The sequence below is a fragment of the Perca fluviatilis genome, chromosome 6, assembly GCF_010015445.1.
Source record: "Perca fluviatilis chromosome 6, GENO_Pfluv_1.0, whole genome shotgun sequence".
Classification (NCBI taxonomy): Eukaryota; Metazoa; Chordata; class Actinopteri; order Perciformes; family Percidae; genus Perca; species Perca fluviatilis.
Window position 1 is genome coordinate 2231786 of NC_053117.1, and position 14291 is coordinate 2246076.

The window sequence follows — 14291 nt, forward strand, 5'->3', positions numbered from 1 at the left end:
CTCAACGCTAGATGGGAGAAATTCCTACACATTGGACCATTAAGGTGGACAAGCTGCTCCTCCAAGTTTTGCTTTAGTGACCTCTCACTCGCTGCAACCGACAACCACCAAGCTTTATGCAAATAAATTGTGCGATGACATAATTAAATAATCATCCAGTGCTCTAAAAACCCAGGGAAAACCCTGATAATGCCATCTGCGCATGCACAACAAAAAAAGATATCCGTGTACATCTTTACCTGTTTTATGAGCATATAAGTCTCTGACATGATCTTCTCAATGCGTGCCAGGTCATACGTCATGACTTTCTGGCCTTGCTGCCACACCCTATAGGCATCAAGCAGTAACGTTTTTCCAGACTCCACATCTTCAAGAAGCTTCCTTTTCCTGTTTGGCCTACGTGGTAAGCCCTGATCAGTCCCACTGGCTGCCACGGTGACCTTTGGTGCCAAGGCTTGGAGATGCTGCTGCCTGGAGCTGATACTTAGCTCCTCTAGGGACAGCTCTGGTGTCCGGCTGCTGTCAGTCACTTTCTGCTGGGGCTCCGCTGCACTCAGGGAGGTCTCAGCCTCCGCCTGGTTGCCCATAGAATCTGTGGTAATAGAGGGCCTCATCCAGCGGCCAGTGTCCAGCTCCATGGGTTCCTCCAACCCTGCTTTGTGCACCTCACTACCAGCAGTCTCCACCTTGCCAGGATAGAGCTCCTGAACTTTACTCCCTTTATCCATGGATGGTGGTGGTGGGGTGAGTTGTGCCTGAGAGGCTTCCCTGGGCCCAGAGTCTGTGACACAGGCTCCCTCTGTGAGTCCAGGCTTCTTAGGCAGTGCATGTTTGCTGTCCTCTGAACTGGGCCTGTTGGATGTGTCCGTTGTGGTCATCTCCCCCATGGAGGGCCCAGGCGCTTTGTGAAGCTGCTCAGACACCTGAAAGAGAACAGAACCTGTCAAAACATGAAGTGGGGGCATGCCAGATGTCTAAAATGCTGAGCGGCTCCCAGCTCTTAGTGAGTGTGTGTGTGCGCGTGTGTGTGTATGGATTTGTGCTTTCTTACCCCAGTGAGACTGTTCAGATTGTCCTCCAGGACTTTTACAGTTAGGAAAAATGCTCTCTTGGCCAAAACCTGGCGATCAACATCCCGTAAATACTTCCTTCATGGAAGAGAAGGGATGTCATCGAACAAATACATAACAGAATAAAACAGAAACCTGCATGACATTCACCGTGGGTCCTTACTTTCCCTGGTCAGGGGTTCTCTGCAACATGAAAGAGACTTTCAACAGAGTATCGTGATCCTTAAGCTGAGACAGCACCTCCAGTAAGAGGACAATGGATCGGTTCATATGAGATGCAAAACTTCCGGGGCGATCAATCTCATCTACTGGAATACGCCAGATGCCCTGAAGAAGGGAGGAGAAAAAAAGAAGAAGCAGAATCTAAATTAAGTTTGACTGTGCTACGATCAATAAACAAAACTATTATGTTTTCGACAAACTGCTAGTTAAACGTGGTACAAACACACTTGTAGGTGTGGCCTTGGCTTTTAGTTGAGCAGGAACTTGATTTCAAAATATGGTTCAGTTACACATATTCAAAGTATCTAGGAGGAGTTGCCTTCATGCAACTACTTTCCCATTTGAATGGACAACAGGCCAACAGGTTAATTTGTGAAATTCTGCATTTATGACCGCTCTATGCTGCTACTCCAGGTTTCTAAGGCCTACGGAGTGTATGACACACGGAAACAATCAACAGGGACACATAAAAAAAAAAGTGACAGGAAAGAAAGTAGAGGAGAAAGAAGAGGAAGTAATGAGAGGTAAAAACATGGCATTCAATCAAGAAAGCTCTAATGAGGGGATTGGAAAGCTGCAGGAGAGGTGACTTTTTCTCTGGGCGTACATGATAGGCAGCCTCATTAGTGCTCAGCTCTGTCCATGCAATGCAACAGACCAGCAGCCTGGCTGCCAACAAACAGTCCTCCTTCACAGAAAGTGTGATGAGGTGCTTTTTTGATGGACGAGTCCACCTTTTCCTGTGAGCACATGTCCTCTCAGCAGGTGGAGCATGCGAGGTTCTGCTCTCTGAAGCTACTGATGCGAGTGCAGATGGTGGCCTAGGCTGTGTACAGTCATACAGCACATGGCGCAGAGTACAGCTTCTGGTCTCAGAAAATGTGTGCGAGACAAAACAAAGATGACCATATCAGGTTGGAACAAAACAAATGATGGCTCTATCGGCTGCTAAAGGCACCGGGGAGAGTGGTGCTCTTTCTCACAGACAGCTCCAGACTGTCAGATGACATTTTCAAAGCCACCGGAGAGGAACAAAGCCGGAAAGAGAGGCAAAACAAATCACATTCCTGAGGACGGACTTATAGCCTGCTCAGGGACAAAGTGTCTGGCCATCTAAAGCGTAATATAGAAACTCAAGACTCCTGTGTTTACACACAAGACTTTCTTTCATGAATCCTTAATCAAGGATGCATTTTCTCATTTTCAGTTCACGAGGGCAACTAAATCTTTTTATTTATTTATTTATTTTTTTTACACAGGCATCTGTTCTGATATATATATATATATATATATATATATATATCTTCACAGAGGGTTCAAGCAAGAAACCATTTGTGAGCCTGAAATGCTGCCCTGGAGGAAACGTGTACAATGTATTGAATTAAGTATTATATATACATGTAAAACTGCACCATGCCTGAGCCTGAGAACCGTCTGATAACGGAGCCGATTCATTCTGGTGAAATGATCCCAATTCAGAATCAGAAAAGGATTTATTTCCAAGTAGGTAACACTTGAACTAGAATTTGCCTTGGTGGTTGGTGCATACATCACATCTAGTGGTCAACAACCTCAACTCTTGAGAACATATCAAGATCATATGATGAAATCAGGCAGGGCATGGGGAAGGTTTTAACCTTTCAATGCACAGATAAATGCTTCCAACAGGAACGGGACAAGTATGATGAGGGGGTGGGCTCCGCACAGAAAAACAACTCTAATGGAGGAGAGTAGTTAGAGAACCATCCAACCACGGAAAACCTGTTTAGGGAAAGCAGAGCCATGGCTTTACACAGATTATGCTGTAGCACAACAGCTAAAGCACATTTGTAAGACTTTAACTGCAATGATTTTAAGCATCCCCCCCTTGTTTTTGTGAGAGAAAATATGACCAATGCTTGATATCTTGATATCTAGAGCAGCTACAGCTTTGGCAGATGTAGCCAATACATCACACAAAAATCTGACAGATTAAGATGCATAACAAACAAGGGATGGACAAGGGATAATTACATGACAAGAGAATCCTTTTGTACAAATGGAATCTGATCTTTCTTCATATCATTTTTGGTTTCAAAATGGTTTCTCGGTTTGGAAACATCACATTAAGTAATCCTACTTTGTCACTTATTTATGTATTGCAAACAGCAACACAAAGCAATACTTATGCAGCATGACAAAAAAATAAATAAATAAAAATAAAAAGAGGATGACCAACAGGGACAAGGTACTGATAGTCCCTCTACTTCCTTGTGTAAAAGCCTGAGCCAAAACAGAATGCTGGCTGCCTGCTGAACAACATTTGGAGGAAAATCCTCAACCTGTTGTCTTATCAACTTTATCTATTCATGTCTTTACATGCCATCAGTGACAGGAAAGGTACATGACCAAAATATGACCCATGGTAAAACTTACTAGGTGCAGGGAAGTTGCACAATCTCAGTGTTAATGTCTCTTGTAGCAATTAGTCACTAGAGCTGTACTACTTACTGTAACAACAATATCACTATTTCAAACCTAAACTACAACTTTATATTGAAGATATTTTAAGAATCGAAGATGGCTGGTTACCTGCTAAGGCTACCAGCACTTGGCGGGTGGGTGGTGTGATTTTACATCGTACTCCATTCTTCCCCTCATTGTTGCATCTTACATGCAGACATCTGAACAATTAGGACCTTCAGGAAGACTTACTTAAAAAAGGCATTTCCTTCTGCAGTTCTGTACCATTCGACAAGAGTACCCCTGATTAAAAAGACCACACTAAGTATACCACAAACTCTCAGAAAATGAAACGGCAACTCAGTTCACACAAAAATGAAACGCAAACTTGCGCTGGATTTTGTAGAAGTCAGAAAGAAAGATAGAAAGCGACTCACCATCACCAAAGAAAGCTACTCCACAGTGCCTGTGTTAGTATTCTTTTGGACAGTTTCCTGCTGGCGGTGGCAGCCCCAGCAGCCCTGGCAGCGCCTCCACCCTGAAAGAGGCTCACGCTCAGAGAGCAAGGGGTGGGCTGCATTTGGGTGCTAGGGCAGCGAGAGCTGCTGGAGAGAAGGAGAGGGACGCACAGCTGCACACGGCAGAGCAGGAACAGAAGAAGAGGAGAATGGCAGCTGCCTTGGCAGGAGGAGAAACAACGCTGAAGTCAGGGCCCATAAGCTCAGTATGTCACTGACAGACAAGCCGACTCATTCCTCTCCTGCTTTCAAACCCTGCCATCTCAAAACAACAACACCCACGCACTCTATCTCCGCCCTCCCCTGACCCCCAGCCTGCTGGAGTTCTCTCTCCCCCCCTTCCCTTCCTTTCTCTCGCACTACACACAGCGTACAGCCAATCCTCGTAGGCTTTTGCCAGCCAATTGGAAGCAAGCCGAGAAACTCCCGCCCACTACACACCCACACAAACAGAGGAGTTAGAGAGAGAGAGAGAGAGAGAGAGAGAGAGTAATGAGGAAACCGAAAGAGTGCAACAGAGAGAGGAGATGAGTAGAGCGAAAAAGAGCCAGGGGGAGGGGTAGAGCGTGATCACCCTGAAGACAGAGCAACAGGAAAAGAACAAGATAACATAAACTGGCTGAAAAATGAACTCCGTGCTACCACATCAGTGCAGTGGGAGGCATCAAGAGGATGGCACATCAACAGTTTGTATGAGTAAAGCCCCCCATTAACCACAGAAACACTGAAGAACAGTGCTGTCTGAACAGATAAGATTGTGTTGTGTACACACAGTATTTCCTCAGCCAACAGCCCTTACCTTCTTCCTTTCCTGTCTTTCAACCCTGGTCGTGTCTCTCCAGCTGGCCACCATAAACATACTAAGCAAACACACCTTGTTTTTCCTGCTTCCTGTTGTGAGTGAGGGAAAAAGCTGCTGAAAAAAAAGTCAAGCTCAAGTAAACACAGAGCAGGAGAAGGCAATGGGAATCACACCGACAGCCAGATTTAACCCTCCAACATGCAAATCAAAATATCAACTTCTACAAAATGTATTCATTGGGCCAATACTCCTCCCCTAAAAAAAGAATAACAAGGTTCTCCTGAGCGGAGCTCCACCTACAGCACATTGCACAGCTGAACACACAAATGTTTGAGTCATACATCAAAAACGTGGCAAGCAATCCCCAGAAGACTATCCTACGCTAGTATAACAAGACCTTTAAAAAGTTGACATTCATGAATGCTCTTTATAGTATCGCATGTTTTCCGAAAAGTTACAAGACCAGGATGGATCTATTTTCTGAAATGCAGCCAAAAGGACATCCATTTTCTCTGGAGCTTGGTAGAGAGTGAACGTGTGAGTGGGTGGAAAAATATGTAAGCAAGTGTGTGTGTGTGTGTGTGTGTGTGTGTGTGTGTGTGTGTCTGTGTGTGTGTGTGTGTGTGTGTGTGTGTGTGTGTGTGTGTGTGTGTGTGTGTGTGTGTGTGTGTGTGTGTGGTCGGAGGGGAGGAGGAAACACCCTGCCAGAGTGAACACACAGGGACTCCTCACGATCACTCAACAGTAGTACTAAGCAGCCAGAGGGCCTGGCACAACGTCAGCATTATAACCTATATCATTAGATTTAGATTCTTAACATGCAAACTGGTTCATAAACATACATGTTATAATTTAAATTGTCAAACAGCCATTAAGTAGCAAAGAATACAAAGAGTCCAAATGTCCTTGTATCACAACACAAATGTGATACAATACAAATGTATCGCAATAGAGTGCAACATGACATATTACAATATGAATTATTTGTCCGTGAGACTCAGTGACTTAATTCAATAACAACTACATTATTAGTTTATCATTGGATTAAAAGTGAGCGGGCCCTCCTAGAGAGCAAACAGCTGACAACCACACCAATAATTAATGCAACGCAACCGCATCTGGATCATTTTCTAAACAGCAATATGTGGGTTACATTTTGCAGGCCCCAGTTGGTGTAGCCCAGCCAAAGCAAGAAGGAAAAGTAGGGCATCATGGCCTACATTAGGGAACTCAGTATTCACCAACAGGCTTATTGAGGTGCCTACTCAGCTGAGAGTCAAGTCTCCCTGACATTAAAAGGTGCCATATGTTTGATATGTGATCAACACTCTTTGTCAATTTGTGGCAGCTCTCATGCTGGTCATTACTCAAATACATATAATATATCTATCAAACACTGGCGCTGAGTGATTCGTCAGGCTGAAACGCAGCTGTTAGCTGAGATTGACATGCCTAAAGGGTCTGGTTTAATATCAACTTCTACCTGGCAAAACGTGTGTGCTGAACAATGCCTTGCTATTCATTTACAATGGAGAAAAAAAACAAAACCTCATCCGCGGTCGCTCTCATGAACCTGAAAAAATGTAGGGTGAAAATTATGTTTCCGCAACTTTTTGTTAATGTAATAACTGCCCAGAACTCGGACTCAATAAAAAACAGGCATGTTTGATTAATATTTAGAAAAATTTGTATTGTCCTGAGAGAGATAGAGAGCACGAGAGAGAGCACGAGAGAGAGAGAGAGCACGAGAGAAAGAGAGAGAGAGAGAGAGAGAGAGCTAGCTTCATTTGGAGGGAACAGTAAAGCTCCAACAGTTGGTATGCCACAGTGGCAGATTTGCCTCCAGAAGGGGCTCTATGAGAACCCAGTGGGAGCCAGAGCACTGCAGAGCTCTCCTCCAGGTCAGACCTGGCCCACATCACTTCTACAGTCTGTTACCAGAAGCCGTTTGGAGTCATCATTTGACTCTACAGCCTACACAATCAACTAAGTCCTAAATAATGTGCAACACCAAAACATGCCAAGTGACTTATACGTTATGCTGAAATGATGTGACATTCTGCTTGTAATATCTGCTCTGTAACTAAAGTGAGCTTTTAGGCATCAACAGATCACACAGGAAACAAATCAAAAAGAACGCCACGTTTGCACACATTGAAAAGATATAATATCTGCTTCAAGTGAAAACTGACATGCAGAACAGATGACAGATTCTGACAGTAATCTCTTCAACTGGAACCCAGCAGAGGCCTTGTAATTCTTAGGGGCAGATCACTCAACAATTTCCCACTGTGTGACTCCATTTATATCAGCGCATGTTTCTAGTTATTCCATATTTAGGGCAGATTTTTGTGCATCCAATTGAATTATGTGAATAATAGGTGTGAAAAGGGTAAACCTAGCTGTAGTACGCCAATCATTCGTTCACAGCACACAGATCATTAGTTACAAACGTGAGGACACTTAAGTGCTCCACAGGTTCTTCCTTTGGGAATCTTCATTAGCTGCTATTGTGCAGTTAGGTATTATGAAATAGCTAAACTTTAGAGTAAGAATACTCTAAAGTTAGTAAGTATTTTATAGTCAGGCACATTGTATGAATAGTGCTTCTGTGTGTATGTGAAACAGGCATTTTGTATGTTTGCAAAAGATTTTCTTATTCCAAACCTTCCACTAGATGTGAAATAATTCTGTGCATTGATAGTCCAAGATAGACCAAGAAGTGAATGACTTTAGTGCAAACATATTTACCCAGCAACTTTGGCTTAACTCAGGTGACAATTTTGCTTCTGGAATAATACTTTATGTGCCAATATAAAAAGGCGCTGTGCAGTTATTAATTTATTAGATTACAAGTAGGAATTTCCACTAATTAATTGTGTCAAGGCTAAATCTTCCTCACCAAGCCGATTCTTTCATGTAATACTTTTGTCACTTTGAGAAACATCACCAACTTATGTCACAAGTCAGAAAAGTGACATTTTCTGTTACCGTATTTTCCGGACTATAAGTCTCACTTTTTTTCCTACTTTGGCTGGTCCTGCGACTTACAGTCAGGTGCGACTTATGTATCAAAATACATATAATTTAACATGTTTTTAAATGTTAATTCATACTGAAAACATTACCGTCTACAGACGCGAGAGGGCGCTCTAGGCTTGTGACAACTAGAATGCTCGTCCTAAAGACAACTGAGAAAGAAAAGAGATAAACTGCAGGTAGTAAAATATGCAGCCGAAAACGGTAATCGAGCAGCAGAAAGAAAGTTTGAAATGAGGGAGAAACTTGTGAGGGACTGGCGAAAAGGTGACTCTTACTGCAATGAAGAAATCAGAGAAAGCTAATCGGCTAATCGCGGACTGAAAGCAAGATGGCCAGAGCTGTAGGAAGGAGTCGGGAGGGGCTTGTTAACGGTGCAGTTAGCTACGTCTCAACGCCTTTTAATACATCCATGCTCCATGCCCTGGTAGCTAGTTGTTCTGTGTGCTATTGTATAGTTCAATAACTGTTAATGTGTTACGTTAACATACCGGACACCTACCGTATTCAGCCTGTTGTTCTGTGTGCTATTGTGTAGTTGACAGATGAAAAAAAAAAATTTCTAAATAAATGCGACTTATAGTCCGATGCGACTTATATATGTTTTTGTCCTCTTCATGACGCATTTTTTGACTGATGCGATTTATACTCCGGAGCGACTTATAGTCCAGAAAATACAGTACTTCTGCTGCACGTAAAACAATGTTAATTGTATCTTAACTACTTTTGGTGTTGCTATTATGGACTAATAAATCCAGTGATGACAGGCGTCTCCGTAATTTATTAAGCAATGTGCGGTGACATGAAAAAACATGCAGGCTTGGTGAAATGACTTACATTGAACAGGTTTGTCTTGTTTCTTTCACAGAAAAGTCCTTGTGCTGGCATGTGCTTCAGCTGTTGCCATGGGACACTGCTTCCTAGCAACACATCTCGGGCCCACTGTAGGTTCTGTGGCGGGAAATAAAAAAATAAAGAAACTGAAGAAAAGAAAAAAACAAACATATAAACTTAAAGTATACTTTTATATACACACACACAACAGATTTCCAATTGAGAAACCCAAGGGGATAGCCCTCCTCCATCAGAATAGATTGACAGAAGTGAAACAGATGTATGCTGCATTTAATATATTCAATACATTCAGAAAAAAAAGGAGAAAATTATGCTCATTTGCAATCAGAAAAATGCAGACCTCTTTTCAAAGCCAGATGAGTCACAAATCAGTGTCTACACCGGTGCCTTGCCCTGTTTGAAAAGATGGCAAGCTAACGCCACTTCATGTTATCCTTTATAAATTCCAGCAGGGTATATCACAAAATTACAGGCTCCCTCTCCTTCCATCTTTGGAATGAGGATAAAGCTGGCCTGTCAATGTGAGTGGAGCAGTTTTCTTGGGAACAAAAGGCGCACAGAGGCTTTTAACACTGGATGTGTCAGGTTGTGAGGGCAGCAAAGCAGCCCGTGCCAACAGCATCATATCAACTGACTGTGTCATCAAGTCACTGGCAGGGTGCGTTTGCTTTCATCCACTTCTGCTGATAACTCTAGTGGTGGCAACAACTGAGGGAAACCTTACCACCTGTGGAAGCCTCTTTCAAAAGTTATTCTACTAGGGCTGCTCAATTATGGAAAAAATAATAATCACGATTATTTTGGTCAATATTGAAATCACGATTATTTAACACGATTACTCATTGAAATTTGGATATAATGGATAGTGTCCAGGGTATAATCTGTTAGTGTCCTTTATCTCACAGAAAGAGTCTTTGGATCAGAATAACATCTGTTTTACTACTGTTACAGATATCACACATAACGTTACACAGCTAATGAACAGTTCCACAGACATAGCTAACACAATGTGCATCTCACATCACATGTTCACTCACTATGACCACTACTACTGGCATTACTAAACATTGTGCCAAAATATCAACAATAATGTCGCCGTCAGTGGGCTTATTTGCTAGCTAACCTTAGGAAAAATCCAGCACATAGACGGTACCTTAGAGTAACGTTACGTGAAACAGGTGATTTAACGTCACTGCTCATTTACATACAGTTTAACAACAAAACTAAATGCTGAGGGAACATTACTATGTTTTTTCATGTTGTTTTTGAGCAGTATGTCTATGCACCCCTACTAAGCTGGAACAAGTTTTAAACAGTAAGTGAATACAGCGTGTCGGGGGAATACAACGTCTATAGACAGTCTACTACAGCGGTCAAAGGCAGAGGGACCGCAGGGTAGCTGTTCCCAGACTGAGTTGGTTTTGCCTTTTATGCTCACCAAACGCTGCTGCCATCTTTATTTGCACTGAGTTTTTAAATTCCAGCGGACGATATGCATAGATAGTATATAAAAGGATGATATGCACACGACTTGCCTCCCTGACTGGCTTCGGGAGGGGCGGATGTGCGCGTGTCATTCAGAACACAAGACAAAATAAGAGTGTTCTTGCAAAACAGAACATGGCAAAATAATCATTTTTTCTCGATTATACTATTTTGGTGATCGTTGGGAGCCAAAATCGAAATTGAAATCTAAATTCCATTAATTGCACAGCCCTATATTCTACATTTAATGGAGCCTCAAGGAAATTATCCTTATTGAACTTATTAATTTTAGTAGTTATTAATAATATAAATTTAAAAAGTAAGCTTTCTTTTAGGGAGATACTACCGCTGGGAGTCATAAAACCCATAATGCTGCAGATATAGTACTCCGAGGTCAAATGAGCATATTACAAAACATAAAATATTCAAGAGCTTGGACCTTTCCATTCCCCATTTACGCTTATTGTGTAGGAATGAAGGCTGAATTAAAAAAAAGGTCCGACAAATGGAGTGCCGAACAAAGGATGCCACCAATGAAAAGCTTAACGCAACCTCACTGTGCCAAACTGGCTGAGAGAGCACTGCGCTACCACCCACGTACACCTCTGCCCACAGAGCCTTAAAGCTAACACAGGCTGTTTCAGCATCTCGTGTATTACTGCAGAGCTCACAGACCCACAAGAAAAACCAAAAGCAAATAGCCATCGCAGCTCGGATATACTTGGCAACGAAATAATGAATGCAAAAGGTCTGTGACTTTTGAGCAAATTGTGGGAATTCTTAGCAAACCTCGTCTTCTGTAAATGTCACCATTAATGACAGGGGATAGTGATTATAGGTGTATGGCTTTGGTTTAATAGATGACTTGGCCTTTGAAATGCAATGAGAATGGACTAGTGCCATCAATTGACAGGGGTGGACTGACCTGGTGGGTCTTGCTGTTGGTGTAGAAGAAGGCCAATCGGTAGAGACTCTTGTAGTGCTGAGGGAAGCGGCTGAGGCAGAGGAAGAGGGCACGGACACACATTTCTACCAGCATTCGTCTCTGGTCGCCACGCTCGGTGGGCAGGGCCTTGGGCACCTCGATCACCTCAGCGGGGAGCTCTGGCTTCCTCTTTCCCTCACTGGCGGGGGTTTGAGGAGCAGCCTGTTGAGAGTGTGCTGCCTTTGGAGGGGTGGCTGGGACAGGCAGAGGATGAGGACAATGGTCCGCTGAGAGCTTGGGGGCTGAAGCCTCAGGGAGGGTCACCACCACAGCTTCTACTACTTCCTGGATAACCTTTTCTTCCGCCTGGATCCCGGAATGTTCTCCATGTGATGCTTGAGTAGAATAGATTTGAAATCTAAGAGTTTAGGACTTGAATTGTTTTGCTTAATGTGGAGCCTGTAAACATCCAGACCCCATATCTGACAGCAGGTTTTTGTGCACATTCACGTTTTATACGTTTGTACGTATTATATAATTTAATTACATTCAGCTAAAACAATGAAATGTAGCCAGAAAACATCAGTCATTTCAGTCCGAGTGTACCTGTGTCCTCAGATGCGAACTGTCCGTCCTTCACGGGGGTTGTACTTTCTGAGGACGCTGAACTGGCTTTCCCGGAAGCAGGTTTGTGGCTGCTGTCTTGTGAGCTGGTGGGATCTGTGAAGGCATCCTGGGTGGAGTTGGAGTCAGAGAGCATCACCACCTCACTGTCCTGACTGCGCTCTGCCAAAACAAAAAACATCATGGGTCATGCCGCCAGTTGCACGGACCCAGATGAAGACAAATTACTTTAGCCGTAGGGCACCTCATGGATGAATACACGTAAAAATAGGTTTCGTTTCTGTCTGAAAAGTGGAGTTTACATACTTCTTTTAAAAAAGTGGTTATAATTAAGATGACTGTATTGTATGAATTACAACCAATTATCTAAAACGTGTAATGGCATACTTTAACAGCATGCTGTGTAGGCCTTTTTAAGAGGTTGGTTGGTGACTTGTTTTTAAAAGCCAAACATTCCCTGTTTTTTGGGGGGGGAGGGCGGGCACAAATCCTTATTAGTGCATCCCTAATGACACATTGTTAAAGGTTTTTTTAAAGGTTTTTTTTTTTTTTTTTTTTTTTTGGGCCCAAAAAAAAAAAAAAAACATTATATTTAATTTCTATTTTGTTTTTGTTTAAAAAAAAAATTAATTGGGGTTTGTAATAATTAAAAAAAAAAAAAAAAAGTACATTTTTTTTTTAAGTGAATAATGCACACTGATGGGAACTGTAAATAGCTGAATCAGAACAATAGCTTTGAAAGTTACTATGGTACTGTAAGTTTTGTGTAAACTGTGTATTCGGTGATTCCCCTGAAAGAATGCACTTCATTTTGGATTAAAAACATAGCCTCTTAAAGAGTTTGGTGGGTTTGAAGAGCAGTACCATTCAGGGAAGCCAGCCACATTGGAGACCTGGGCAGGCAGTAAGCATGGTCAAACTCTGGTGAGGCTGTTGAAGATACGGGGAGCTGGTTTTAAAATATAATCAAGAAAAGCTGAATTTATATTTAAAAGAAATCTGCCATTTTCCCTCAGAAATCAATCATTTGCTCTTTAGACTGAATACAGATTAAATGCCACTCCCCTTGAAAATGTAGAACCAGATTCAGACACAAATATCTTTTGAATCTCTCAGTATTTCTGAAGATCAATATTTCCCTTTCTAAAGTTAAAATATCAGGCCTGTGATAGGATTAATGGATAAAACGCAGAGCTGCCTCTTCAGCAAAGCAGTTAAGACAATAACTCCCCCAAGTACTGTTATTTTGCCCAATGACTGATCTCCTATATTACTGTCAATAGAGCAGCAAATGGCAAAAAAATTATCCAGAAAGAATAATTCTAAGGTGTAGAATATAAACAGGGCATCACAAAAGGAGCATTTTCCCAGATAATTATTAGATAAAAACATGTCTGAATTGGGCCCTACACTCTTAAAGCAGGACGCAAGCCAGAAAAAATTGGACACCTTCAAGCAAATATGTGCATGGTGGGGTATTTTCTGACTTTAGTCTCAGAGTTGATTGCCAACAATAGGCCAGTCACATTCTTCATGACTTGACATTTTCACATTAATTGGACATAATTGGAAATGATATCCAATTAGTGGAAAGTAGCAAACGCATGATTCCCGTGATTTTGAAATATCTAAGGAGAGTTTGACTGTCTCTCAAATGAAGCCCACACCAAAGTCAAATAAAATGTGACCACATGACACACCAGACGATTTAGTGAAGTGTGATAAAGGACTGACTTTCTGTCCAGTCGTGAAGACATTCACCCCATTAGAACTACATGCATATAAATGGCAAAGCAGGTGGTAAAAGCAAGCAGGCAAAGAGGTAGCAGGCAGGTAGGTAGGTAGGAAGGAATCTGGAAAGGGTGACAAAACTGGCAACATGGGCAATATGGCTGCGTTATTTGCACATTCAAGCTAAACATGACACATGGGGTGGGTGAACAGATGTCACTGTTTGTCATATGGAAAGAATGGCCAGGACTGCATGAATTTAAACTTAAAAATTCGGAAACTTTTTAGAGAGGTTGCTGATGCAGTTTCTATAAATGTGTGTATGATGTGTGCTTATGTGTGGCTGCCTTGTTGGTATGTCGGTTATTTATTCTGCTGTACGGGGTCACTTGCAAAAGAGATCTTAATCCCAATAAATTATCGGATTATATAAATAAAGATTATGTAATCAGTTGTTACCAAGATGTGGTTATTATTATCAGCAAAGCACTCTGGTTCAGCACCTGGGACAATGCAAACCACTCTGTTTGACCAACACACAGTGAAGCAAGTTTTAGGCTTAGGAAAAAAAGGGAGTT

At 42.2% G+C, this 14291-nt stretch overlaps 1 protein-coding gene across 5 annotated transcripts in view; it reads right to left on the reverse strand.

Annotated features, from left to right (window-relative positions):
• The window catches only part of cabin1 (calcineurin binding protein 1), a 45223-nt gene that overhangs the window by 14194 nt on the left and 16738 nt on the right, over positions 1 to 14291 (reverse strand). For 3 of the 5 annotated variants that reach the window (XM_039802351.1, XM_039802350.1, XM_039802355.1), the window contains exons 28-34: positions 12847 to 12912; positions 11965 to 12144; positions 11359 to 11753; positions 8931 to 9044; positions 1234 to 1397; positions 1052 to 1148; positions 240 to 923 (exon numbers count right to left, since the gene is read on the reverse strand). In XM_039802351.1, coding sequence (XP_039658285.1) covers positions 240 to 923; positions 1052 to 1148; positions 1234 to 1397; positions 8931 to 9044; positions 11359 to 11753; positions 11965 to 12144; positions 12847 to 12912 — 1700 coding nt within the window. The remainder of the gene's footprint in view (positions 1 to 239; positions 924 to 1051; positions 1149 to 1233; positions 1398 to 8930; positions 9045 to 11358; positions 11754 to 11964; positions 12145 to 12846; positions 12913 to 14291) is intronic. The other 2 variants (XM_039802354.1, XM_039802352.1) reach the window with 1 other exon arrangement.